The sequence below is a fragment of the Astatotilapia calliptera genome, chromosome 22, assembly GCF_900246225.1.
Source record: "Astatotilapia calliptera chromosome 22, fAstCal1.2, whole genome shotgun sequence".
Lineage (NCBI taxonomy): Eukaryota > Metazoa > Chordata > Actinopteri > Cichliformes > Cichlidae > Astatotilapia > Astatotilapia calliptera.
Window position 1 is genome coordinate 8,169,003 of NC_039322.1, and position 27,109 is coordinate 8,196,111.

Consider the following 27,109-nt stretch of genomic DNA (forward strand, 5'->3'; position numbering starts at 1 on the left):
ATGAATTTGTTGCTGCTCCATGTCAGTGCAATTTATGAAATATAAGGTTAGCAGATTTTGACAATTAGATGGACTATTCTGCATTCAATGTTGTACACAATGAAAAAAAATCAAGCAATTCAAATGAGATGAAGCATAAACTATTTTATTATTTAAGACATAGAAAACAAAAAGTTGTTCAAACTGTTGACACATGTCTTTTTTCACTTGACTAAACACGCAAAACATTTGCAAATGCAAACAAATAATAAAAAAAATCATTCCAGTGCTGAGACAAAAAAAAAGAGATGAGATGAAATAAAAGTCGAGTTAAACAAAATTCAGTGTGGATATAACAGGTTTAGATGAAATTAGCATAAGACAGTCAAACAGATCTCAAATCATATATCTGTGAGAATAAACTTTAACTTAACATTGAATCTAAATCTAAATTACAAAAGATGATGTTTTTGTTGTGGTTTCAGATGCAATGTTTGAACTTAATGATCAAAGAGTGTTAACACTTGTTTGACAGCAGTTTTTAGATTTGGTTTCCTTACATTTTTTGACTATTTGATAAACAAAAAAAAAAACTTTGTTATAAACAGGTGAATGATATCCCAATTAACAAAATTAGGTTAACATGTATTTAACTGGAAAACACCCTGAAAGCCTAGATGGACGAAACATTGAGAATGTGACTTTTGTATTTTTTGTGAATTAACTTATAGTCACTCATAACATCTTCATGTTAATAATTTATAGAATTTCCTTTTTCTCACTCAGACTGTCACAGCTGGATTCATGGGTTGTTAGGTGAAAACAAGTATCATCATTTTCAGCAGATTTGCAGTTTCTTTGGCTCATTAAAACATTTCATCCAGACTTTTAATGGCTTCTTCTTTAGATATGTCTTTCCATTGATCTGGAATAGCTCCTCTGCCCATGAAGTTTTTCCCATAGTGCTTTTCCAGTTGCGTTTGAAATTGACAAACAAACCATTTCCAGTATGCCAGTTTAGACCCATCAGGGGTGATGCTCCAGGTATCATACGGTGGACCAGCAGTTTTGTACTGTTTGTGAGGAATGGCTTTCTGTGAATCAGAGCTAGGATAAAAACCTCCTTCACTTGCAACATTTGTTGTGCAGAAAATGACGCTGAACTCTACTGTATCTCTATAGTGCCATCCTTTTATCCCACCAGGTCGATGAAAAGGAGTCCTGTGGTCATCAGGACTGTGATCTTTCATGGTGTTGGTACAAACAGCTGCACAGAATGGACAGTTTACCCAGCAGCAGTTACAAAGCTGATCTATGAGGATTTCTTCAGGCTTCTGCCTGGATTCCTTCAGCTTATACAGTGACAGGCTGCTCATCTGCTCAGTGATGGATATAAATCCTTTTTCTATCTCTTCCTTGAGAAAGTGAAAATGTTTTATGTCACTGAAGTTTTCAGAACAAATGTTGTTAAATGTCAGCACATCCTTTAGAACATTAGAAAAATCATTCAGCCACATGTCTGTGTCTCCTCTCTGATTTTGGACCTTTTGTGTTGCAGTAAATAAAGCCTGAGTCACACTTGTTTTGATGCCATCAACATTTTTCTTGAGTATTTCCACAGCTTCATCTTTGTGACTCATGTAGATGTATTTCTGTACTTCTGCTTTAATGAAAGCTTCTGTTTGTCTCCTTGGATTATTGATGTATGTGATGAAATCAACAAAGTTTTCTTTCTCAGCGAGTGACTTCAACACATGTTTGTCCAATTCCAGTTTATTCCCACTGAATGCTGGGAAATTACACCTCATCCTTCCAGCGAGATCAATGGCAGTCTTGTTACAGACAGCCTCAACAGTGGAAACTTTCAGCTTCTCACAGATCAGTTCTCCAAGCACAACAGCAGATGAGTTTTCTTTACAAAAGCTTCTAAAAACGGTATAATATTGTGTTTTTTTACTTTCTAAGTAAGCCTTGGCATCATTGTTCTTTACAAATTTTTCCAGGGACTCTAGAAGCCAACTCTTTGCTCTGTGGAACACAAACAGTAAGAGATCAACACTAAACTCCTTCCTCAAAGTATATTTCTTCTCTGACAGAAATTTCTGCAATTCTAATGTTACATGATTGGCCACTTCACACAAATAAGTTGTTGAGTAGCCTCTTGTAACTACAGGTTTGCTTCTGATTGCATCAAGTGAGTCTTTTTCAGCTTTGTCAATGAACGATCTGATCTGTTGTTGTTCTTCATGGGAGAAAGGGCGTCTTGAAATACGTTTTTGTATATAACTAATCACCTGATTACTACTTGTCATCACATAAACTGAATAATCACCAACGTCTGATATTTTCTTGTATTTTCCACTTGTTTTACATTCATCTACGAGATCTGGCTCAAAACCAAGTTCCTGAAGAATCGTTAACTAATCTTGTTCCAAGTTGATGTCTTCAACAGGTTTTGTATCTGCTGTTAATTCAGTAACCCAGCTGCTCCAAACAGAGCTGAACTGTCTCTCAAGCTCCTTTTCATCTTTGGCCTTATCCTTCAGCTGCTGAGCGAGCTCTTTGCTCTTCTGTAGCAGTTTGTTCTCAAACTCTGATTTCTTATCATCCATCATTTTACGACCTTTCTTCTGCTGGATAATGCCATCCAGTTTTATTTTTACTCTGTTTGCATGTTCATCACGAAATTTTTTCATTTTGATTTCAAATCGTCCTCTCCACTGAGCCAACATTTCTTTCTCCTTGTCATCCTCAAAGTACTTTGTCATTTCTTTTCTGACTTCTTCATATGTTTTGTTTGTTTCTTTAAAAAGATAACACTGTTCAACCTCATCAAGTTTTCCATTTTCAATTCTGTTATGAAGTTGGTTTTCAATGGTCAACATGTTTTCCCTCAGGGTCCAGGTCCAGCTCCCATACTGGACTTCCCTGCAATTTCATGTGTGTTTTTAAAACTGAAAACAAAACTTTCATTCAGCAGTGCAGTCCACAGGTCTTCAATGTTTGCTTTGAACTGTGAGAGAGTGATCCCAGCAGACTTTGAAGCTTTAGAGAGGATGGTGTTCTTCACTTCCTGGATGCTCTCACTGTAACCTGGATTTGGAGGAGCCATGGGTGGACTGCCCTCCCACAGCTGGGCACAGTATTTCACATCTTTCTGAACATCAAATTCAATGACATCACTGAAGCACTCTGCATCATAAACCTCCTCTTTGGCTGCTAGTTTGGCCATGTGGTCCAGTTTTTCCTGCAGGCGTCTCTTTCCATCCATGTTTTTCTCTGCTGCTGCAACATCTGTGACATTCTGGTGAACAAACACACAACTGGGAGAAAGTTTAACTTCCTTCATCCTCATGAAAGCCTGAACAACAATCTGCAGGATGTCCTGCATCTCAGATGGATTCTCTCCAAAGATGTTGATCAGTGTCAGGTTTCCAAGACCAACAACAAATGTTGCCAGTTCATTGTCATGATGAAGATTGTTACCTTCTAACTCAAGAGCACGCAGTCCTTCAGTGTCCACCACTAGAACATAGTCAAACTTCAAGTCTTTCTTCATCTCCTCTGATACTTTGAGCAGCTGCATGAAGGCACCTTTGGTGCACCTGCCAGCACTCACTGCAAACTGCAGCCCAAACATGGTGTTCAGCATTGTTGATTTTCCACTGCTTTGTAGGCCCAAAACTGACAACACAAAAACTTTCTTGTCTCCCAGTTTCTTGATGACTTCTTCTAAAAGACTGGAGATCCATGTTAGAGGCACATGACCTGCATCACCATCCATCAGCTCCATCGAGTGTCCTGATATCATCAGCTGTGCAGCCAGCTCAGGGTATTTAGACCAGTCAGTGTTTCTGCTCTCTCTTTGTGTTGTTTTATGGGCTTCATAGATCTGTCCCATTTCTCTGAAGATGTGCTCCAAACCAAAAGTTGCAGACTGAAGTTTTTTTGATATGTTTTCAAGTTCAGTTTGTTTTCTTAATAACAGATCTGATTTGTCCCATTTGTTCTTCAAAGCCAAGACCTCAGACCTTTTTTCACCATAACTTTGGAGAATTGAAGAAAGATCATCTGTGGAGAGGGCATCTATGAAGATCTGAATCCATTTTAGGAAATACTCTCCCTCTGTTTCTGGCAATGATGAGAGACTTCCAGTGAACAACTGCATCAGTTTACTGCAGGAAGCAGCACATTGTTTCTGACGTATGTCCATCAGTTCTTGTTGCTTTTTACTTTTCTCCATTTCAATGTCTCCTCTTAGATGAAACAGTTCTCTGTGTATTTTGCTCCACTGATGCCACAGTTGGCCTTGACAAGTGAGAAATTCATCTTTGATCTTTGAGACATCCATGTTATCCTTTTTAAGCAGATTGATTATTTCCATAGCAGCAAATTTCCCTCTTTGACAGGCTGGGTCAGTTTCATCCACTCTGATTCCAGAGAGCTCAGCCATGGTTTCAAGCTGGAAGGATGGTTTCAAGATGGGACCATCAACAGAAGACAAAACTTCTCTGATGATCCTTTTCAAGTGTTCAGATACATCTGAGTGGTTTCTGTCTTTGAGGCCCATTATATACTTTCCATTTTTTGTCTTAACAGCATCACAGCTACCATCAACAGTGAGACAAATGAGAGGCCTATGAGACTTAAAAAAACAAGATATGAGTGATTGAATTTCTTCATTGCTTTGCAGAGATGCCACAAGAAAAATATTAATGGAGGATTTTTCAATAAGTATGTCACGCTGTTTTTCAGTCAATAGAGCATCACCATGGAGATTACAAAAGGCAATGCAGTCATTGAAGGCATCATTGGGTTTTCCAGCAGGGCAGTACCAGGCAATCTCTGCCACACCATCCATCAGATAGCGAGACTTGGTGCTTCCTGGGCAGTTTTTGTGGAAGAAGGTGTCATGACGGTTGTTGATCAAAGTGTTCATCAGCTGAGATTTAGACACTGACAAAGAACCCAGGCGGAAAAATGACACCAAGGGTGTTTCAGCTTTGTAGACTGGAACACTCTTCTTGATGATGATCTTTGAGTCATCTTTAATTTGAGTTACCTTCCAGGTTTTTGTTATTTCTCTGAAAGTCCACAGAGGAAACTGAATCTCCTCCGTGACTGGGTCAGGAACAAGTAAAGGTAAGGCATACTGACACTGAGAGAGCTTTGTAATCATCATCTGTTTCAGGAAGCTGTCTGAGCAGTGAAATACTGCCATCTGAACGTCCATTGGATGCACACGAGCCTTCTCTTTCTCATTTGTGTCTGCAGTGGTTTTCAAGAAATACTCCAGATCACTGTAATCTATCTCAGTGTTGTCAGACTCTGTGGTCACCTCAGGACTGTCTGGTCTTACAGCAATATATCTGGCCCTGTAGTCCAACATTATCAGCCTATGGAGAAAAGTGTGAGCTAGATCTTTCTCAGATTCTATATGGTGCTGTTTCACAGGTGGACGTATTTGAAGAAAATCTGCTGGTGACAACTTTTGTTGAATTTTGCCTTGAAGATGAAGTCTGTCAAGCATTGTCTCGGTTTCTATTTGCCATGACTTGTTCTGGCTGTCTTCTTCCTTCTCTGGCTGTAATAAATAAGCAAATAAAAACACATCATACGTTCAGAAATGACAGTGTCAAAGAATGAGACTATTCTTAAATATTCTTTAAGCTCTTGTGACAAATATTTGGGTTCTCCCACCTTCTCTGTGTTTCCACTCATGTTCTCATCTGAGATGCCTGCAACATAAAAAATGAACCAGTAAGTTACATCTACATGGCCTGATTAAATCAATAGTATGATCAAATGAAAATCATCAGTGCATCAAATCGAAACTGAACCATTGTTTAAATAGTAACTGCTGCTGTGCCATAGATGTAAATGCCCACATCCTCCTAAAATTAAATTTAGTGCTTATTACTTCTGCTGCTGTGTGATACTGCAGGCATGTATAAAAGTGAAAGACTGAATGTAACAGCCTGCTCTGTGGAAGAAACTGGGCATCATTAGACCTATTTAGGTTTCTGCAAAACATCTGGTCACTTTCTGCAATGCCTGAACCTTTACTGTGAAATTCAGATGTTAATCTATGACCATTATTGTTTATGTCAAATTAATAGCGGTATTTTCACAAATATGCAAATATTTTTGTGATATAATATAAGAGCAGCTTAAGAGGTCAAAACAGATGTGAAAGTAAATTTTTGATGCTGGAGAGCTGTATGTGCGCACAACTACAGATAATGGTCAAGCCAACCTGTCCTAATTCAAACCAAGCTTCAGGATTTTGGGGGAGATTTTCCAAAATAGCCATCAATAACCACAGAGTGGTTACCGGATAGAAAATGTCAAGTGAATAGCAGCTCTCTCTGAGAAAATGCTTTGTTAATGCTAGAAGACAGACAAGAATGACTAGATTGCATCAAGCTCATAGGAACGCAACAGTAAATAAAATAACTACTTGTTCCAATAAATGTATGCAAAAAATCATCTGTGCGTGCACAATATAGGCTTACTATGTTACGCCCTGGCTCTGCTAGGTGACAGGGGAGGTAACATAAATAAGCCCAGAGACAGGAGGGTCAAATTTTAAAAAAAACCCACAAGGTTTACTATCACAACTGAAAACCCTCAGTGAAACGACTCACAAGGCAATTTAAGCAACAAAAAAACAACTCTCATACATTCAAATAACAAAAGAAAACTAACCATAAGGGCAGCAACTCAAAAAAAGAGGCTCAAAGGCACAGCCTACACAGTCTGTTCAAATCAAAGAGTCCCCCACAAGTGAATAATCCTCAGCCTTTTGTACTCGCAGGCAAACGCAGGCAGCCGCGTCATTGGTCCGCTGCGCCCGAGGATCCTGCAGCAGCCAATGGTGTGTGGAATGGCACACACCGATCTGCGTGCAGTTGGGCCAGCCAATCACCTGTGAGCCCTGGCACACTTGAATTTCCACACAGGAAGGCAGGCCCAATTGAGGCCACTGACCAATAGAAGAAAATTATTGGCTGGTCTGACGAGTCTCATAACTCAACTCAACAGTCCTTCAGCCAACAAAGCTGTCCTTGAAGGATAGGGTCAGAGAAACAAAACAGTCCCGTTATCAGGGACAAGAATTTGCTGTTCCGGAGCCACATGACTGAGGGAGATCATTGTTTGGATTAATGTGAACAACTGCACCAATGTCCATCACTGGTCACCAGGTCTATCTATTTCCTGTTGCAAAGCCGTGAGCTTCTTCAAGATCTTCCCATATGTCGTTCAATAAACATAGACTGAGTACTCACGGCTTACCCATCGTCAATCATGTCGGCCAGCATAGTGGGGGGTTTGAACTAGTTTGAACAGCTGTAACTGCTTTCTTTGTTCTTCTAAGCTAGGTCCGAGCCAGCTCCAATCAGCCAGAACTCAAATCAAACTTATTTCTTGAATATGTTCACTGTGTTCAAATGGCCTCCACAATTGCCAGATCTCAATGCAGCAGAGCCTCTTTGGGACATGATGGTTATCATCTCATTTGCAATGACAAATCTGCAGCAACTCTGCAAAGGTTTCATGTGAATATGGACTAAATTCTCCAGTGTGGGAATTTACGCACAGTCGTAAATTCCCACAGTGTGCACTATGTGCTTCGAATATTGTGTGTAGTTTTTGTTTCATACAGTTGTCAGTCAGGCATCTAACTATGAAACAAATTACACTCCAAAAGACCCCGGGCTTCTGAAAAAACAACCCGGGCTTAAGCCCAGTAAGCCACCCCCCCGCTCCGCCACTGATGATAAACCCCAAATTGGTCCTGATGTAGTAATCTGTAAGTGACAATAATGCATGGAATAAAATGAAGTGCTGTTTAAATGGGTTACCACTCCATGAAGTGTAAAGCACTTTGAGTTCTCAATAAAACAATAAGTGTTTTATAAATACCAGTACTCCAGCTTTGTTCCCATGTTTAAAGAATGGAAAACCTAGCATTTGGTCATGTCCATGAATTCAAGACTTCAGGCTGTCATTGTCAGCAAAGTTTTCAACCAAGTGTTATAAATGAACATTTAATTTTCAGTTATTTAATTTGTCCAATTACCCCAAAATGAAGGGATTGTGTTAAAAACACTTTAGGTCCTCACATTTTTATGTAATCTTTACATACAACCCACTAAATTAAAGCTGGAAGTCTGCACATCAACTGAGTTGTTTCTTTCAAATTCATTGTGGTAATGTACAGAACTGAAATTAGAAAACAGTTGTCTCTGTCCAAATATTTATGGACCCAACTGTATTTTCTTTTATCTTTAGAATTATAATTATTCTTAATGTTCTCATCTGTAAGTTAGAGTTAGAGTTTACCAACTTAACTGTAACTCAATAAGTTGAATGACCAAACTTTTGAGTCAGCATTGAAATGAAAATAAGTGCAAAAAACGTTAATTTTTTCCCCAGAACTATGCAGTCACCACATGTGCAACAACAAATTGAAGAACTACACTGAATGTATGATTCTTTGTCCTCATTAACTTTGATGTAGGAAGAAACAGATTTCAGATAACGAGTATCAAATTATTATTTTAATATTATTATTATTACTACTGCTAGTAGTAGTAGTATTATATTTAATTTATAATAATATGGACACACACACACACACACACACATCTGACTTAAATCAGGTGGCAACATAAGAAAAGGGTAGTGAAACAAATCAGAAGAGTGGAGCAAAAAGAGTATGATCATGTTATCACTGAGACCAAGCAGCTGGGAAATCTGGCTCAAAGGGTGACTGTAAAAAGGAATTGTAGCCTGAAATAGAAGTCTCAGTGCACCACCAACAAAATAATTTTCCCTATTCTGCAAAGCAAAAATCAAGGGGGGGAAAATTACTTGCTCGAGACTCTGTTCTTAGAAATGTGGATTTAGAGACATCAGGGACCAAAAATGTTTGTATTCCAGGGGCCAGAGCAGGCGACACTGAAACTGCTGGCTAAAGGTAAACAAAATTCATACTGAATTAGTATGTGACTTTGCTAAAAAAAAAAAAATTAATTAATTAATTAATTAATTAATAAAAATTAAATAAATTAATAAAAAATGTAAGACTCTGGAGTTTTCTCTGGTCCCCTCCACAATCTGGCCTTGACAGACATGCTTATTTGTGTGTACTGAAAACACAGTGAGGAATCTTGGAGTCATTTTTCAACTCATAATGAGAGGAGAGTTTTCTCTCAATCTATTGCATGATTAAAGGACATTTCTGCTTAAATTCAACAAGCTCAATGCAACATGACAACAGCATATCAAAAATTCATTAAAAATCATCCTTGATAGTTGACGTCAAAATCTCAATGGATTGATTTTTTTTGTTCACCTACTCTACATGCCTGTAAAATTTCACCTGAAGTCGCTCAGATAAATAAAATTAAACAATTATAATATTCATTATATTTAAAGAATTAGATAACAGTTATCCTCAAATTCAGCAAAGTTAATGGAACATGATAACGCCATATTAAAAATTGTTAAAGTAGAATCAGGAAAAAAAATAAATTGAATGTTAAATGTATTAAAAATCATCCTTGATAGTTGATATGGAATTCGCAACAAACATGTCGGCCGACAGTTAAGTGGAGAGAGAGAGAGGGGGGAGCATGCAGCAAAGGGACACAGATCAGACTCGAAACCAGGCCAGTGCTTTTTAACAAAACGAAAGTAAATACAACATGAAAAAAATCAATAGATATCGGAAATCTTAGAATAGTTTGAGATGAAACTCGGCACAGATTTAGAGTAGGCGAGTCGAAGGAGGAATCTGAAGGAGAAGAACTACCGGAAAAGAGCGCAAAAAATATGTAAGCGTCGGCTGGCTTCACCGCAGTAAATGGATCACTCGAACGCGATTTTTCACGGCATGAAGCCATAGTGCTACTCGCTGATCGTCACTCCTCTTTAAGCCTGTAACAGCTCTTGTACGGGCCTTTTATGATCGTACAGTGACAAGCACTGTTTTAGAGGCAAACAAGAAAAAATAATATTCAACATACATACCTATCTCTTGTTCCTGGTTTGTGCAGCTCGGTTTAGTTTCGATTTCTAAGGGAAGTTGTCAGCGGAGATAAAAGAAAGTTCCTGTCAACCTATAAAACAATCGGGGGGGGATTACATTAGGAAGACGATGCATGTATACAGTGGCTTGCAAAAGTTAAACTTTTCCGCATTTTGTCACATTACAGCCACAAACAGGAATCAATTTTATTGGAATTCCACGTGAAAGACCAACACAAAGTGGTGCACACGTGAGAAGTGGAACGAAAATCATACATGATTCCAAACATTTTTTTACAAATTAATAAATGAAAAGTGGGGTGTGCGTAATTATTCAGCCTCCTTTGGTCTCACCACACGCACTCTGGTTTTCCTTCATGCACACTTCCTATAATTTATAATCTTTCTGCTATTTGCACATTTTTACTGTAAATTTCTAAGTTAAATCTGTAAATTTTGTAATAACCTATAAATTGTAAATACTGTAAAACCACTGTCATGTAATGGTCAGGCATTGCACAGCCACAAGCATTTCACTTCATGTCATACTGTGTATGGTTGTGTGTGTGTGACAAATAAAATTTGAATTTGAAATCAGAAAGCTGTCTCTGAACTGCAGGACTTGCAGGAGGATCATGACCTCTTCCAGTACGGTTCTTTACCAGCAATCCCTAACTACGGTATGTACTTAGGGATCGCTGGTAAATTGAGTGTTTCACTGGACAGAATATCATGGCTATGCACACGACGCTGATCAACAAACCTCCTGATGCAAGTAAGAAGACGTCCTGTCATCCATTTCATCAGGATCTGAATTACTTCCTCTTTTGACCATGTGATGGGATTGTATGGACAGCTATGGAGACAGTGAACAGGCAGAATATCTGCCTGGTCGTCCTGCCATGATCACACAATGGCATGCTGCAGGAACATGACTATCCTGAGTTGGAGGGCTGAGTGAACAAGATGTACCATGGAGTCCGAGACTATGACCCACAGTATCCCAGGGTGCACCTAGAAATGGAATAGGGTGACACAGTCTTCTTCCACCCACTGCTCATCCACGGCCCTGATATGAACCAGACACCGGGCTTCTCCTGGCCATGGTCATCTCCTGTTAGTATGCCAGCAGTAATTGCTATTATATTGATGTGAAAGGAAACACACAGGAAAACATAGAGAAAGAGGTGAAGGAGATTGTAGCGAGGAAGTATGCTGTTAGTGATGAAGTCACTTTCAAAGACACACGGGCCATTCTGGTTCGTCTGGTGCAGGGAGAGAAGGTTTCAATATCAAGACACTGCTGAAGGGTGATGAATCTGAGCTGAAACTTCACTATATCAATGCAGCGGCTAAATGAGAAGCAACAGGCTTGCAACACTGCAACAAAGTGTTGGGGGGGGTTTTCTGCTGAGTGATGTGCAAGGGTTGAAAAACACTGTTATCTAATTTTTTCCAAACACTGTCACTAATTTTCTTTCACCAAAATGCACTGGATTAGTCTGTGTATAATTCTGACATTTAACAGTGTTTTACAGCACAGAGATCCATTTAAAATCCATCTGTAAAGTTGTTTAGCCAAGCGGAGAAAAAAGAAGACACAAATGGGCAAATTTAAGTAATGGATTTTTGCAAGTTGATACATCCTCTATCTGCTGGTGGTACATACCGTGCATCATGGAATTATAAGGGAACCTGGCCATGAAACTGATCTTCAGTCAATGATTCAACTTGTAAAACTGAATCTGAAGTTCTGAAAATCTGCACTTCAATCAGATGTTGCTGGAATGAAAATCCACTGTGTTGGTGCAAAGAAGCAAAACTAGAAAAACTGCATCTTTGTCCAAAGAATTATGGGCCAAACTGTAGTATTTATTTTAAATTTCAGGTAAGCATTTCTTGGGCCTGTGTGGACAGAAGTGAGCAATGGCTGGTACAGCTATATTAATCTTGTAATAGAGAAACCAAAAAGACTACTTCCCATTCTCATTAGAAAGCCGACTACACCGGAATCTAACTTTAAGGTTATATTTAATCTAAATATGTTATTTCTACTACTATAATCTACTGTCCTCTGGTCTATATCTGCAGATACATTTCTTTTTAATTTTACCCCATTTTGAATAAAATAAAACACACAAACTTGAGTCTGAAACCTTTAAAATGTATTTACATTATATTGTCTTACACAGGAAAACCTTACAGGGCTGTTGGGAGGAAATAGTGATTACTGTCATTAAATAATTAGCATTGATTATTATGATAGTGTTGAGTTTCAGGCTCTCTATGTGACCGCAAACAGCCTCACATGTCTGAAAATGAGATGAAATATATATAAAATAAACAGCAATATTTGGCATAAAAAAAAGAAAATCTAAGATTATAGTCCCTTAAACATTTCATGGTCATTATGTACGGCCACGATAATATACTTCAAAACAGGCGTGACATGCAGACAAAGTAAAGAAATAAACATTCAATAAGCTGAACAGATGCAAAGGTCTCAGTTTTCTGTTTGAGGACTGCTCGTTCTCCCTTAGATTCACTAAGGTAGTAACTGAACGACAGAACGAGCACGCTTTGTTACAGCTGCTTTCACCTTCGGACCTGCCATAAAAAACAAAAACACCAAACATCGGGGATTGTGATTGTCTAAGCGATGCTAAATGTTTCACAGCAAAAGAAAAAAAAAAAAAAATTCTCCTCGTCAAAAGGAGGAAAACATCTGAACGCCGGACTTTAAATTTCTTTAAACACTGAGCCGCAGTGCATGTGGAGTTTTCTACCAGACCTTTCAGTTGCAGTGCAGACAGAACAATCAAGTCAAAAAAGTCAAACTCAGTAACAAAAGAAAATCTCGACAGTACTTAAAAAGTATTGAGATAAAAATAAAGTAAAATAACACTTTGGATAATAACAATGCAGAGATACGTGTATCAAACATAAAAAGATATTTCCCTTTGAGATCAAGCAGACAGATGATGGTTAAAGGCACAATATAAATATGCACACGGGACACAAACAAAACGACACACAAATACACATTCTTAACGGTCAAGCTGCATGTGTGTGAAAATCTTCTTCAGGCTCAGTTATTGTTCAGTCTTAATCTCATTCAGACTGGGGAAGGTCCATCCCTCTGCGCTCCTCGCCGTCTACATAACAAAACAAACCCCTCGAAATACAGTTAATGAGCAAAGTAGAAGTTTATTGCACTGTCATCCTTTATTTTTGATTCCCTCCTATATGATTTAGAAAGACTTTGGGTTGTTGTGAGGCTGAGTGACGATAACTCAAAGTAACTGAGGAGGTGTGTAAAGCCATTTCTCGTTTACTTCTTTTTTTCCCCCTTTATTATAATAATATCTGGGTCTTAGGCTGCCTTCTGTACCACTTTCTGACATTCACAGACAAAATTAAGACTGCATCTAATTATTAATCATCTTCCTAATTAGTAATTTGATGCACATCATATCTACGACTCCAATAAGACCAACAGAGCCTCAAAAAGCCAAAAGTATTCGGCTGCAAGTTTTCTGGTACTTTGAAAAACAATGAAAAAATACTTTTATGAAAGAAAAGAAAATAAACAGGAAGAAAGAAAATCAACAAACAACAACGACGATGAAAGAAAAACAACACTCCAGAATATTTTATGCTTTCATCTGAAAGTCAGCAAGTTTCCCAGATTATAAGAATAACTCACTGTGATGATCTCTGAAGAACAAAGTTTCATGATCGAGGACTTTGATTAATCCATGTGTGAGAAACTCAGCCATCGAGTTTACACATGAACCCTGGACTATGTCCTCCCTGCACACCAGGAAGTAATCTGCTTCAGACGTGTTCTCATTTGTGGGAATATGTTCGGTTGAAGTTTGCGTGCAGAAAGCAGAGCAAACAAAGCTCCTCCGTTCTCGTGTATTTGTTTTAGAGAGGCGCAGGTTATTGACCCCAATGGACCGAATCAGACAAGGTAACGTCAAAAACATTTCAGGGCTACGGCACATGTATGAAAGCGTCTGGTTTAGTCTCATGTGTCCCTGCTGGGTCGTCTCAGTAATCCAGCCATGGATGCTCATATTTTCCTACTCAAACACTCTGAAAACATACTTGGGTTACTTGGGTCATCGAAGAAATAAAAACGCTACATGATCTTCAGCTGTGTAACATTTCTCTAAAACCACAGATGGGCTCAGTTTTTCTTTAAATAGGAGGAAAGTGAAAAGAAGACTTCTACTTTGTGATTAGCTTATGACCAAAAAATAAACTCCCATTAATCGGGTGTTCACTTGTACTAGAACAATTTTGGAAAGACCAAACCAGCACACTTTAACCAGGCATCAACAGATCCATATCACAGTGAAATGAATATGATAGTGCGGACCTTTGAATCACGGTTTCGTTCTGGTTACAGATTTGTCACTCCACCTCTCTTCTGGGAATTCAAGGACACTTGGGACTGCGCTCTGAGGAGCCCAAAGGACACAAAGAGTGTTGATTATCATTGGCATAGGGTGGAAAAATGTTTTCAAGTCCAAATATATTCAAAACATCACCAGTCATGACAAAACTTCAGCTTCAATTAGAGAACCTCTTTACAGCCACAAGAGGAAAAAGGATAACTACACCAACGTCAGATATTTAAGTCTCACGTGGATGTAGTTCTACGTATGTAGTCCAGCCCTGGAGTGTAATTGGAGGCTATTATATTATTTATTCTTTATCATTTATTAAACTTTTATTACTTATTTTTGCAGTATTCTGTTAAGTCACATATTTGTTTTCTTGCCTTATAAAACATCAAATGAAGCCACGAGTCTGAAAACCACACAATGGGGGAAAAATAATAATAATAAAATTGCGATCCTTCTGCCCAGTCATCCATGAAACTGATGATGCTCTGTGCATGTTTTCCCACACTTATTACCACTTCCTGCAGTTTGCATCTCTTATCCTTAGCACATGCTCGGTGACCACGGATCACACACAGTGGAGAGGTCAGAACTGATGGTGCTGACTGATGGTGTGGTTTGGTCTTGTCGTGACAGTCAGAGATTAATGGCCCCTGCTGCCCTCCATCACTGAGTACCTTTTGTTTAATAACGGTCTGGCTACATGAGAGGCAACACATAAAAGTGGGATTAATTGATACTTGATGACTGTCAGGAACATAATGAAAAACATAAAGGCAAAATGATGCTTTCAAGTCACCCTAGAAAGAGATTTTTCAAAATAAAACGCTATGACAACCTCCACAGACAAAGCCACCAACAAACAACGTCTCCTTAGCCGTTTAAACTCAGTGAGAGTTGAGGGATGGTGTTCGCTGCAGGACTTTTGGATGTTTATGTGAAAATGAAAGCCAAAAACCGTGAAGAAGCTGGATAATAGAAGTCATCCCTTCCGTGTCCAAATCAGTGCCAGTTTCAGCCGCAGTGAGCTTAGCTGCCGTAGAGGAGGGGGTGCTGGGCGAGAGGAACCTTACTTCTGATGACTGACGCGTCCAGTTTGTTTCTCGCAGGCGGCTCCGACCCAAAGTCCGCCTCAAAGCGTTCACCAACACACAGCCAGTTGCAAGTCGTCAGACAGCGAGAGCAGATTTCTAACAGGTGAGCGTGGATTGTTGGGCTTGTGGAGAATTTTTCCACACACACAGTTTCACTCCACAAGTCACCAGTACGACGACAACATTTTTCCCTTTGAGTGCACAACATTCAACAGCATCCTCGTTACAAGAAGTCCAGTTCCAGCGCTTGGTGAAGGGACACGAGGTCGCCGTGACTGGAGATCCGCCAGAAAGGCATGTTGTGCTGCAGAGGGAAGGAGACAAAAAATTAGGCACAAGAAAGCAGAGTGTGTAATTGTAAAGAGCACAGCCTGACAAAGTGTTTTGTCCATGTGAGGGTCTCCCGTCTACATATGGCAACTTTATTTAGTTTAATTGTAGAAAAATCAGGGTTCCGGGGGAAGGGGGGGGGGGGGGGGGGTGTCACTAAACTTTTAAGCCAGACCGCTCCAACAGATTGTGCAAACATGCAAAGGAATATTTAATGCTTGACTAATTAAACATCTCTTAAATCCACTTTACTGCAGACAGTTTTCATGCAAGAGAATCCCTGGATTTATAATCACTTCCTAAAAATACATGGAAGAGAAAACAACTTCCTGGCTCTTATTTTGAAAGTTCACTCGTTGTCAACCAGCTTCCCCTGTCCTTCTCATCTTATATGTTTTTTCCTGACAGGTTAACTTTGTACCATTCAGGTACTTTCTCAGAGAGGATCTAGGATGAATCTGCTCTGGAGATTCAAGTCAGTCTAAACAGTAACTTCAGCAGGTGGAACAATGGCTCATTTATCTTTTTTGTTTATTGGTTATAAACCATCTTCTTTCATGCCAGACTGTAAATAACTGTTCAAGTCAATGTCATCCAGGATCAGATTCTCCTAGTAAACCATGCCTTGTTTCTTTTTCCTGGTACATGATCTCGTGATCAGGAAGAAAAAAGACAACAAAAACCATGTGGAACGTGTACCTGCATCTTTTTTCCTAAAAATCTGAAATTCTGCCTGTCCACACAAAAACACAATCGAATTGTTCCATTAAAATGGGTCAAAAATCATAAAATGCTGCAGATCATCCAATTTGAAATGAAATAGTTTAAGAAAAAAAAAAAAAAAAGGCAAAAATGGAGTTTTACCTGTTTTGCTGCAAATTCCTCATCTCGGCCGTCACCGATCACCACATAAGTCACTTTTTTCCCAAAGCGAGAGACGATCCTCTCAAAGCAGCTCTCTTTTCCTACATGACAGGAAACCGCAGGGAAAAGGAAAATAAAGAATCACATAAAGATATAAACAGATCTTTTTTTTTCTTTTAATTTGACACAGAGTAATCGGGTTGCATATGTACCTATTTTTGTGGCACTGTAGATGTTTTCGATGGGGAAGACGTCTCCCAGGCCGTAAAGCAGCACTTTGGCCAGAGCTGGAACCAGCTGAGTCGTGGTGACCAACACGTTCATACACTTCCCCCTGTTGGTGGGTGTCACACACACACAGATTTATAACATCGTCATCCAATTCAACTGTACTTGATTTGATTTATACAGCACCAAATCACAACAACAGTTGCCACAAGGCAGTTTGAATTGTAAGATAAAGACCCTACAATAACTCAGGGTTAAGGGTGAATCTCAAAGATGCAAACAAAATATTTTAACAAGGAGTAACTAATCTACGACATACTACCTACGAGCTAAAACAATAACCTGAGGTGCTCAAACCTGGACTGGATGAGCAGCAGAGACTTGAGGGCAGTGCTGAGCCAGGAGTCTGTAACATTCTCGATCTCGGACTGAAGCCTCAACAGCAGCTCCCTCTTCATGGGATTCAACAGGCCTGGAACACCAAAAAAAAACCTGAAGCAGACGTCTAAGCTTAGCCTTTGAGCCTCTTCACTGCAAGCTCTAAACTCCGTTAGGAGCAACACTGAAATGCACGCTTTTTACAAAATGCTTACAATGATCCACCTACTGTGGCTCAAACTCCAAAGTCTGAGTGCAGCTCACCTCCTTAACAGTTTGCCGTTTGTTTTTGGCTGCTGTACTAAAACATTTATTTGTGTAACAAGAGCAGGAAAACAAAGAGCTTAAGCTCCAGTCACTGCTGGTTTCTGGAAGCTGGGAAGAAAAGTCTGGTGTTTTAATGTGAGAATGTATTTTTCCTTCGTCTGAGCTGCTGTCACTTAAGCCTTCACAGGACGGTGCTTTGCAAACTCACCCCCGACATTTCCTTTGTAAGTATTGTAGATCTCTTTTAGCCGGCGGTAGCGAAAGGCCAGTTTACGCATCCACTCCACCCCTCCCTGAACTCCTGTGGTGGTTCCTGATGCAGCTCCACCGCTGGGGCCGTTAAATCCATCCGCCATGAAGTTGTAGTTGCTGAAGCAAAGACAAACTACCTGTGATTACTCAGAACGACACAAAGCATTTTGTAGTGTCTGGGTTAGTTAGCGGGGCAGCGTGTAACACACCTCAGGTCCTGTCCATTGTCATCAGACGCCACATCCTCAACATGGACTTGATCACACTCCTGGAAGAAAACACAAGTAGAGGGATTCTTTTCCTAGTTTTGTTAGGGACCAATTAAATATGAAACTAAAACATGTATGACAAGTAATTGTGGGGCTTTTTGAACACCTTCAACCTGTTAAAACGGAAGGAGGTGGAACCAGAAAAAACACTCACCAGTTACCTGATTATTATTCACATGTATAATAAGATGCTTTTTGATTGGTTGTAAGTTTAGAAGTGCAACATGTCAGGAAACAGCGCCGCATTTGTTAGTTTAATGCAGTTCAACCGGTTTTTCCACAGTCAGCCTATTGTCTATCTGCCTTCTTCTGTCTGACATACAACTCAGTGAGTTTGTAAAAAATTTTATTAAATCTGGAATTCTGGTTTGTACCAGCTGCTGTGAACAAGCAAAAGCTGCTCGTCTCTCATATTCACTCCAGTCTAAACAAACGTCACTGTACCTCGAGGTCATTGAAGAAAAGATGGGTGTCTGCCAGCTCAAAGATCAGCTCCTCCATCTGCAAGCCCAAGTTCAACACAGTCGCCGGGTCCTGAACAAAATAAAACAGACCCACAATAAGCATGTTACACAATTCAATAGGTCTAATTTTTGCATTGTAAGCTCAAAGGATTCATCTTTGGAAAAACCAACCTTGCCAAACTTCTGAGCATAAGAGCCGGTGAGCAAAGAGTGGAATATAATGATGGTTTCATCCAGATCCCATAAAAAAATGCGCTGAAACACAAAAGAACAAGATTACCTGTTGGGCTGCACTCCATATTACAGTGAACTTTTTCCTGCTCCTCTAACTTTCCCATTATATTTCAAAAAGCATGAAAAAAACCCCATAAACATAACTTGGGTTTGGACTTGACACAGAAATGGTTCAGTTCCTGTAATAGTTAATTAATATATCTATCATTGTAAGGATTTCACAAATGTCAAAACAAACTCACTGTTATTAATTATATCCAGTACTGTTTAATAAATTACCTCCAGGTCACTCTCAGCAGGTGGAGAGTTATCAGACTTCTTGCCCTTCCCTTTGGCTTTGCCCATCGAGTTCCTGCGGCCGACCTCGTCCTGATCTCGAGCTCCAGCGGGCACTGCCACAGCTGTAGGAAGAGCCGCACAAACAGGCAGGTTTTCTGGTGGGGACGCATCTAAAACGAGACCAAGAACATGAGCGTGGCAGCCAGCATAAAAAACAACCTTTAAACAAGAGAGCAGCTGAAAGAAGATTCTCATTTTAGTTATTTAGATTTTCCACTTAAATTCTTTTTGAATTCCACAGCACATTATGGGACTAAAAAGGAGAATTGGCTGCAGACTTTTTCGCTTGTTTACTGAGGTGCAGATCCAGAATATTAGCTGCTCTCTTCACACTTCAGTGTAACCTGGTCTAAAGCTGACAGTTTAATGTCTGATCCAACAACTTTAGATCTTAAATTTCTCATCTGCATCTCTGAAATGTCTCGAGCTGTGCAGGGCTGCAGTGGATATCTAAAAAGAGCTCCAGACAAAACAGAACAGTTCTGTTATAAGTTCTTCCAGGATGTAGAACAAATTGCATCTTGAAAATGAAATTTTAGCCAGGTGCACAGGAGAACTGATAAAAAAATAAATAAAATAAAAAGTACACTATACTTCATCCTAACTGTTTAACTAGTTTGTTAAATATTTCTACACAGTAACACAAGCACCTTAACAGTGTGTGCAGTATTCATTTAGTTATTTTTCAGGTTTTTATTTATGTAAAGTTAACTTAGAGAAAGACAGTACCATGAGACGTTTTGGTTTAAGTATTCTTACTGTGCTTTTTCCTGCTTTAAATGTAGGTACAGCAATGTGTGTTAATGCTACACAGCTATTTAACATGTGCTGTAGAACAAAGTGCTGACAGTTATTTAAGGTAAAGAATCCAAAGGCAGAAAAAAAGGTAAAAGGCAAAAGATAATGAAAAGCCAAAAACCTCTAGGAGGCAGTCCAGCTGAGGCGGCCTCCTCTGATTTCACTGCTGAATATCCAGCAACACCTGCACCGCCACTGTGGTCATCACTGTTAGGTAGCCCAGCAGGCACGTAGCTGGGAGGAAGAGTGTAGTACTGAGAGAACTGACTCTGTCCCAGAGAGTTGTAGCTGCTAAAATCCTGGAGAGAAGTGAAACAACATACAAACGTGATCAGCAGAATGATGGGAAAGGACTCCACGCAGGGCTGAGTAACAATACGTGGGAACAATCTCATCTTTTCAAGAAGTTCTAATATCACTGAACATAACACAAACTCAGGTTCTGTGTCAGACAGTAAGATGAACCCTCTGTGATCAAAACTTGATCCCAAAAGCATCCACTTCCTGTGGATTTCTTCCCTCACTCAAAGACAAAAATACTGAAGTTTGAGCTGAACTTTTGCATACATTACAAATGCTTTTAATATCCTTTTATAGATCACTATGTCTAGCATTCTAATCTCCAACCACAGCACACAATAAACATGTTGAGCACACACATACAAGACTTCTGCATTCCTTGCTTGAGATTTGCACCATATTAACACTTTGCTTGCATACATTCATAGCTTGAAAGGAATTTTTTCCTTTGAATTTTTGGTCATTTTAAAGGCAATTTTCCACTCCCACAGTGCACCAACCGCTCTTAAAAACACACACAAAGATAATTTTATTCTTCATCTTACTGGAGAATCACTGATTCTCACCTGATGGGCCACCGCCGAGGCGGTTGTAGTCGCGGCTGTAGCTGAAGGGATGTTGGAATACACACTGGATGTTGTGAAGCTTGAGCCTAGAGAAAGAAACATTCGCATTAAAAGAGATGCAAAGTCTAAAATATAAAAATAAAAATTCTTCTACATGATGTTATAATGGCAAGAGAGGAAATCAGAGCTGTGCCGCTGCAGGTTCTCCTTTACTGTGTTCTTCAGGTATTTGCAGACAGTGAGACAGAGTGAGATGGCAGCTTGCCTTGGCTGGGGTATGAGTAGTGCAGCTGGCCTGGCTGGGTTGAGGTATATGTGGAGCTGAAACTGAGAAACCCAGGCTGGCCACCAGAGGGCGCATCAGGCAGCCCTGTCTCTGTTTTTATGCCTGGCCACATAGCACCTGAAGATGAAAGAGAGCAATGGAAGCTGAAGATGAAGAGGCAGCAGGGGAGAAAGTGGGTCACTGAAGATGCAGCAAAGTTAGTAAACTGGGTACTCCCGTCAAGATTTGTGTTTGTGTGTAAAAGCAGGGTTTAAAAGCAGACTGGTTCAGCGCCAAAGCACAGTGAGGCTTTAAAAGCAAAGTCATGAAGTGTGATGCTTGGATTTTAGAGAGCAGACTGTCCTTAAAAAGGGTCGTCCAAAAAGAGCAGGCACTAACCAAAAGGTGGGAGACCGTAGGTCTGGCCTGTTTGGGGGAAGGATGAGTACACAGTGGACTGGGCCAGAGGAGGAAACGCCACCTGACTGGTGTATGACGTTACTGCTGGGCTGAAAGAGAGAGAGAGAGAGAGAATGACTACCTATAACAAAAGTGAGTACACCTGTAGCAGGTGCATTATACAAAACAAAAGAGCCAGGCTTTGTCTTGATGTAATAAAAAACAAAAAAAAACAAAAACAACACACACACACACACACACACACACAGTTGGATTTTTCATCACCACATTTACATACAAACACCTACTTTATCACTTTTACATTCGTAAAAGCACATTAGTAATCTAACCTGGTGGTCTGACAAGCCTGCAACATGGTGAGAGTAGAAGCTGCTGTACAAAAGGAGAAAACTGCAGCCATCAATAAAAGTCTTCTTTGGAACATCTCAACAAAATTAAAATGAGGTCCAAACGTTGCAGGTAAAGTCAGGATGCCACAAATCGTGCACCAAGGTTACTGTGGTTAACTAAAACCACACTAAAAAATAAAACTAGATTAAAAAAAACAACAACATTTTAATTAACTAAAACAACTGAAACTACTGATTTAGGTGTTGGTGAACCTGGAAAACTGACAACAATAAATAATAATTTTACCAAACTAAGATAACAGTAGGGATGGGTACTGGTATCCAGTTCCATTATGGCACCGGTTCTGACATAAACGGTAGTAACCAGACCGAAAAGCTGAACACATTTCGGTGCTTTATTTCGGTGCTTTTTTTTCCCTGAGATGTCATACACTTTGGATTCTAGCCAATCATTGTACCTTTCCAAGGATAGTAGGCGGGCCCAGGTACGTAAGTTCTGGCGACGCATAGCGGTTTTTTTTTAAAGCCGAGAAATGCACCGTATTGATAGCTTGCTGCAAGACCTCAGCAAGTGTGGTGCCTGTTATCGGTCCCAGAGTTAGCAACATCCCCCAAGAACCCGAAGAGGAGAGTTCTGGCCCCTAGCCCTGCCAGTGTAGCAGAAATGATGACGAATGATGATGGCAGCAGCAGCCGTTCTTCTCTGCGCAAGTAGCTTAATGTTGTTCATGTGTAATTTACGTTGAGTAGGCTAACCACGTTATTACATTAATGCATGTAAGGTGAACTAGCAAACACCGTCGTAGTTACATGCGACTGTCTTCTTGTTTGATAGAGTGATACCATACATGCCCTGTAGCTGCAGAAAAAGCTAACACCGTTATCTTTTTACAAAAAAAACAAACAGCTAAACATGAGAGGTTTTAGGACAAAGTTTGTTTTTTTCCATTATTTAAGCACCGGTTCCAAACAAAGTAGGTATGTTGTATCAAAAGAAAAGGCTAACTTGATTATCATTTTGCAGAAAAAAAAGACACTGCAAAAAAAAGAAAAGAAAAAAAAAAAAAAAAAAAAAAACATAAGAGGTTTTTGGACAAAGTTTGTGTTCTCCATTCTTTAAGCACCGGTTCGAGCACCGTTTAAGCACTGGCACCGTTTCAAAAGTACCAGTTTGGCACCGGTATCGGATAAAACCTAAACGATACCCATCCCTAGATAATAGTTCAGTAAAATTTAGTTCAGTAAAACAAAACTTGCCTGATGAGACTTTGTATCAGTGAGACTGCGAGTCAACCACTTTCCAAAAATTCTGTTTTTATTGTAATACTTGTACTGATTTTTCTAAATATAACCAAATAAAAATAAAACCTAATCAGAAAATACAAAACTATAATAACGGTCTCAAACAGATCTATACATTTACCCCACAATGATCTTCTGACAAGTTAATAACTGAGTGGAAACTGATTAGTATGCTTTGTTTGAAAACTTATTGCATATGTGAGTGAGAATGTTCCATTTTTCTCTCTATAAATCTAAAGTGATCCATAAAGTTTAATGTCTCACTTCCATGCAGCATACTCACTTGCTTCCCTGATAAACCTGTTGGGTATATTCAGATGTGGCTGTGGCATCGGTGGCTGCAGGAAAAGAGACTATTTTAGCTACAAGAGCACTTACAAGAGTAACATCACTGTGCACTGTTTAGAGCCGAGTCTGTTTCTGTTCGTACCAGAATGACCGTACGAGTTAATTGAGTCACCACATGGTTGAGATCCAGCTCCCCTCTCTGCACTGGACTGCTCCTGTTCACCTGTGGCCACACATGAAATGTCAATAAACTACAGCAACATTTTTGAACATTATGAGCCTTTGATTTTTAAACATATTCTACTGACCTGGATCAATTTGGGCTGTGGACAGGGCAGAATATGAGTTCTCCTGCTCTGATGAACCTAAAACAGCGTCTGGGCTCCCATCATCCCCCAAATCACTGAAAGAGCAGGAAAAATGTTATTGTAATTAAGCAGTAATTTAAAATAGGTGAGCCCATATAAGTAGATACCAACCCTGACTCTTTCTTCAGTTTGCCATCTACGTCAATCTTGGCCTTCTTTGCCTGCACATGCACAAAAATGCAGACACACAAGTCAGACAGCTCACACGATTTAAACAAAGCAGCAGAACACAGTCAGTTTTATTTATTTATGTAGTTTTAATTAAGAAAAAAAGGTGCATGGGTTGACATTTATCAGCCAATGTGATATCAGCATGAATAGTAAATGACAACCTTCTGGGTAATAGAACAGTTCTTTACTGCACTGAAAACAAACAATATATAATATAACATCATTATGATCTATGCATCTCAAATCGTCCTGTGTTACAGCCAAAACATTAAACACAATGTACAGAAAATTAGCATAAATAAAGTAGAATAAGTCCATAAAATAAAGGTAAACTAACAAAACAAAACTGCTCAGTTAGAGAGATTAGAGGGAAAGGGCTAAATTAAATAGAAATCTATAGTTTAAAAAAAATACAGGAGTCCAATATGTAAGTAAAATATAAGGTAAAATAATGTTAATAAAACTCAAACTGAATGTTGAATATAGAAAAAAGTAAAACAGCTCACCACACTGACAAGAGAAAACAGCTGTACACCGCTGTAAATAATTCTTGTGTATAAACAGATTTGTAATACTTTAATAGACGTATTTTGCGGGTAGCAGATTAATCTGCATATCATCGATTGTCTCAATTAACCATCAGTTATCTTTTAGATGATAAAAAGAGAGCAAAAGCCTTTTAATGCTCCACAAAAAAAATTATACACTGTGAGAGTATTTCCTGCCTCAAAACAGGCCTTTGGTTGTGACCATGCAGGTAATCATGATTGGTCTATATACAAATAAGGCAAAAAGGTCTGTATAATCTAATTATCATATCATAAGTATATACACTTTCTTATCATTTTATCAGAAAACTTGACTGAACTTGAGTGATTAAGACCTTTAAAAAACAAACAAACTGTTAAACGGTGGGTATGCTTGGGTATAATGACATTTTCTTTGGCATCTCTCATAGAGATGAACACAAAAACAGAAAATAAAGATAAAGACTGACTGAAGCTGTCTCCTAAAATTCAACTTTGCGTTGGCTAAAACAGAAAATATGAACAGAAAATTAAATATTTGCTATCTTAAATATTTGCATGAACCTTAAGCCACATTTTTGTTATCATACACAAAACAACAGTTACAGGAAATCAGTAAAGTTACTATGCAAATGACTCCATGCATACTCACCGGCAGCTCCTGCGAGTCATCCATCTCTGCAGCGGAGCGGCCCGACATGTCTGCACACTCAGCCTACTCTCTGTACCTGGAGAGCCTGGCGGGACCCTGCTTCACACCACCACAGAAGCAAAGACAAACAGGCACAGAGTCAATGGTGGGAGCACAGTCTTATATAGTACCCCATACGTGACTCCCCCCTCCCCTTGTCCCATAAAGTGAATCCCTCTCCTGCCCCTATCAGGGTTCGATCAGTAGGAAGGCAGTGGCGATGAAGGAAATGGGGCACCCTGCTCTAATCTCCAGCACGAGACTCACAGGTGAGGCACGTGTGGCATTGACGCTCACCAACGTCCTCGCCACTCTGTTTTTACTGCAGGATTAAGGATGCGTGCCACCTTACATGCGAACTAACCTACATTCAACGAAAACATACCCTCTGGGAGCATTAGCTGCTCAGGTGCACGCTCTCATATCAATAGATGCCCCGGGGGGATAAGATCTAACCTCGTTTTGTCCACTGCTCACTTTAACGGGCCTCTGCCCACAGCTGGAGGGATGAGCATTTACTCAACTGACATAATGTAAAAGCAATCAGAGAAAATAGGTCAGTCTGCAAATTAACACCAAATCAATGTGTCAGGTAGGTGTTGTTCTTAGAAGTGGTTCATTAAAGAACATGCAGGCTTGTGCGAGATTTAGATAAGTGAATTAAAAAATATATATGATAATGACATTTTTAAAGTTAACTGAATTAAAACGAGAAAAAAATTATTTTGCATGTCTCCCATTTAAGAAAATGAATTATCAATTGATCATTGGATTACCAAACGTCTTTATTATATGAGTTCTCAGTCTAATGAATGCCTTCTGCAAAAAACAAAAAGACCCACTTAAACCAACAGATATAAATACTTATATAATGCAGCTGCAACATTGGTCAGTAAATTAACAAGAAAATAATAATTGTAGTCATTTATATGTAAAACCTGGAGTCAGCTTTTCAAATGGGAAGATCTGATTTAATTTTTAAAATCATAGAGTAAAAACTGAGTACCTTTCAATTTATTGTTTGCTGGTCAGACAAAACAAAACATAAAATAATAAAGAAAACCAAAAAAATTAAAAGAGAGCTTTCTTTCTTATTTTACTTCCACTTGACAGAGAAAAGATTAAACAAGTAAATAATTATTTGATTGTTTGATGGATTAAAAAAAAAAAAAGTAATTTAAATGTATTATTCAGGTTTGCAGAGTCATCAGCCCATTTGTTTTCCCCTAGGGATCAATAAAGTATTCTGATTCTGATTCTGATTGATTCTGTTTGTGAAGATAAGAGTCATCTGATAGATCAGTCAGAGGGCCCGGTGGCGCCTGTGTCCGGCAGCCTCGCCTCTGTCAGTGCGCCCCAGGGCAGCTGTGGCTACAATGTAGCTTGCTATCGCCAGTGTGTGAATGTATGTGTGAATGGGTGAATGACTGAATGTAGTGTAAAGCGCTTTGGGGTCCTATGGACTAGAAAAGCGCTATACAAATGCAGGCCATTTACCATTTACCATCTGCACATTTTTAACTGACCTTGTGTATAATGGCAAAAATGTTCTGGGTTACAAGCAGCTACATTAAATACATATATGAGTGAGCCTTGTTGACCTCTATCAATCTGTCAGCAAACAACATATTTATCTGGTAGTCCCATTATGTTTTGGCTGACAGTTAAAAGACCTGAAAAACATTTTTAAGGTATAATTTTATTACATTATGATGATAGTAATAAAACAAAAAAACAAAAAAAAACAAACAGGTCAAACAGAACATACAGGGAACAAACGCTACAACTACAGGCTAGTTGTTGCTTCAAATACTGATATCAAGACCACTGAATTCCATGTACTGTGTAGCTATGCGTAATAGACATTTTTGGATAAGTCAATGAAATCCCAACCAATAAAACTCTTAGTAACATT

General features: G+C 39.2%; 2 protein-coding genes and 1 pseudogene across 6 annotated transcripts in view; 1 reads left to right on the forward strand and 2 right to left on the reverse strand.

Moving 5' to 3' along the window:
* Positions 1 to 266: 266 nt before the first annotated feature.
* Positions 267 to 10,978, reverse strand: LOC113014928 (interferon-induced very large GTPase 1-like). Its single transcript, XM_026156790.1, has 4 exons — positions 10,778 to 10,978; positions 10,018 to 10,106; positions 5,680 to 5,717; positions 267 to 5,563 (listed from the first exon to the last, which is right to left on the reverse strand). Exons 3-4 carry the CDS (start codon positions 5,698 to 5,700, stop codon positions 2,873 to 2,875), a joined length of 2,712 nt encoding a protein of 903 aa, XP_026012575.1. The 5' UTR covers positions 5,701 to 5,717; positions 10,018 to 10,106; positions 10,778 to 10,978; the 3' UTR covers positions 267 to 2,872.
* On the forward strand, positions 10,607 to 11,321 carry LOC113015242 (phytanoyl-CoA dioxygenase, peroxisomal pseudogene; annotated as a pseudogene).
* Positions 11,322 to 13,604: 2,283 nt separating this feature from the next.
* eya3 (EYA transcriptional coactivator and phosphatase 3) overlaps positions 13,605 to 27,109 on the reverse strand; it is a 15,249-nt gene continuing 1,744 nt past the window's right edge. For 2 of the 5 annotated variants that reach the window (XM_026156810.1, XM_026156812.1), the window contains exons 2-19: positions 25,156 to 25,251; positions 23,917 to 23,966; positions 23,746 to 23,840; positions 23,580 to 23,660; positions 23,433 to 23,487; positions 21,477 to 21,586; positions 21,078 to 21,215; positions 20,813 to 20,898; positions 20,068 to 20,245; positions 19,089 to 19,258; positions 18,747 to 18,830; positions 18,556 to 18,645; positions 18,052 to 18,110; positions 17,799 to 17,959; positions 17,288 to 17,417; positions 16,930 to 17,051; positions 16,718 to 16,818; positions 13,605 to 15,827 (exon numbers count right to left, since the gene is read on the reverse strand). In XM_026156810.1, coding sequence (XP_026012595.1) covers positions 15,747 to 15,827; positions 16,718 to 16,818; positions 16,930 to 17,051; positions 17,288 to 17,417; positions 17,799 to 17,959; positions 18,052 to 18,110; positions 18,556 to 18,645; positions 18,747 to 18,830; positions 19,089 to 19,258; positions 20,068 to 20,245; positions 20,813 to 20,898; positions 21,078 to 21,215; positions 21,477 to 21,586; positions 23,433 to 23,487; positions 23,580 to 23,660; positions 23,746 to 23,840; positions 23,917 to 23,966; positions 25,156 to 25,203 — 1,839 coding nt within the window. In that variant the 5' untranslated portion in view covers positions 25,204 to 25,251 and the 3' untranslated portion in view covers positions 13,605 to 15,746. Of the gene's footprint in view, positions 15,828 to 16,717; positions 16,819 to 16,929; positions 17,052 to 17,287; positions 17,418 to 17,798; positions 17,960 to 18,051; positions 18,111 to 18,555; positions 18,646 to 18,746; positions 18,831 to 19,088; positions 19,259 to 20,067; positions 20,246 to 20,812; positions 20,899 to 21,077; positions 21,216 to 21,476; positions 21,587 to 23,432; positions 23,488 to 23,579; positions 23,661 to 23,745; positions 23,841 to 23,916; positions 23,967 to 25,155; positions 25,255 to 27,109 lie in introns of all 5 variants that reach the window. The other 3 variants (XM_026156813.1, XM_026156811.1, XM_026156814.1) reach the window with 3 other exon arrangements.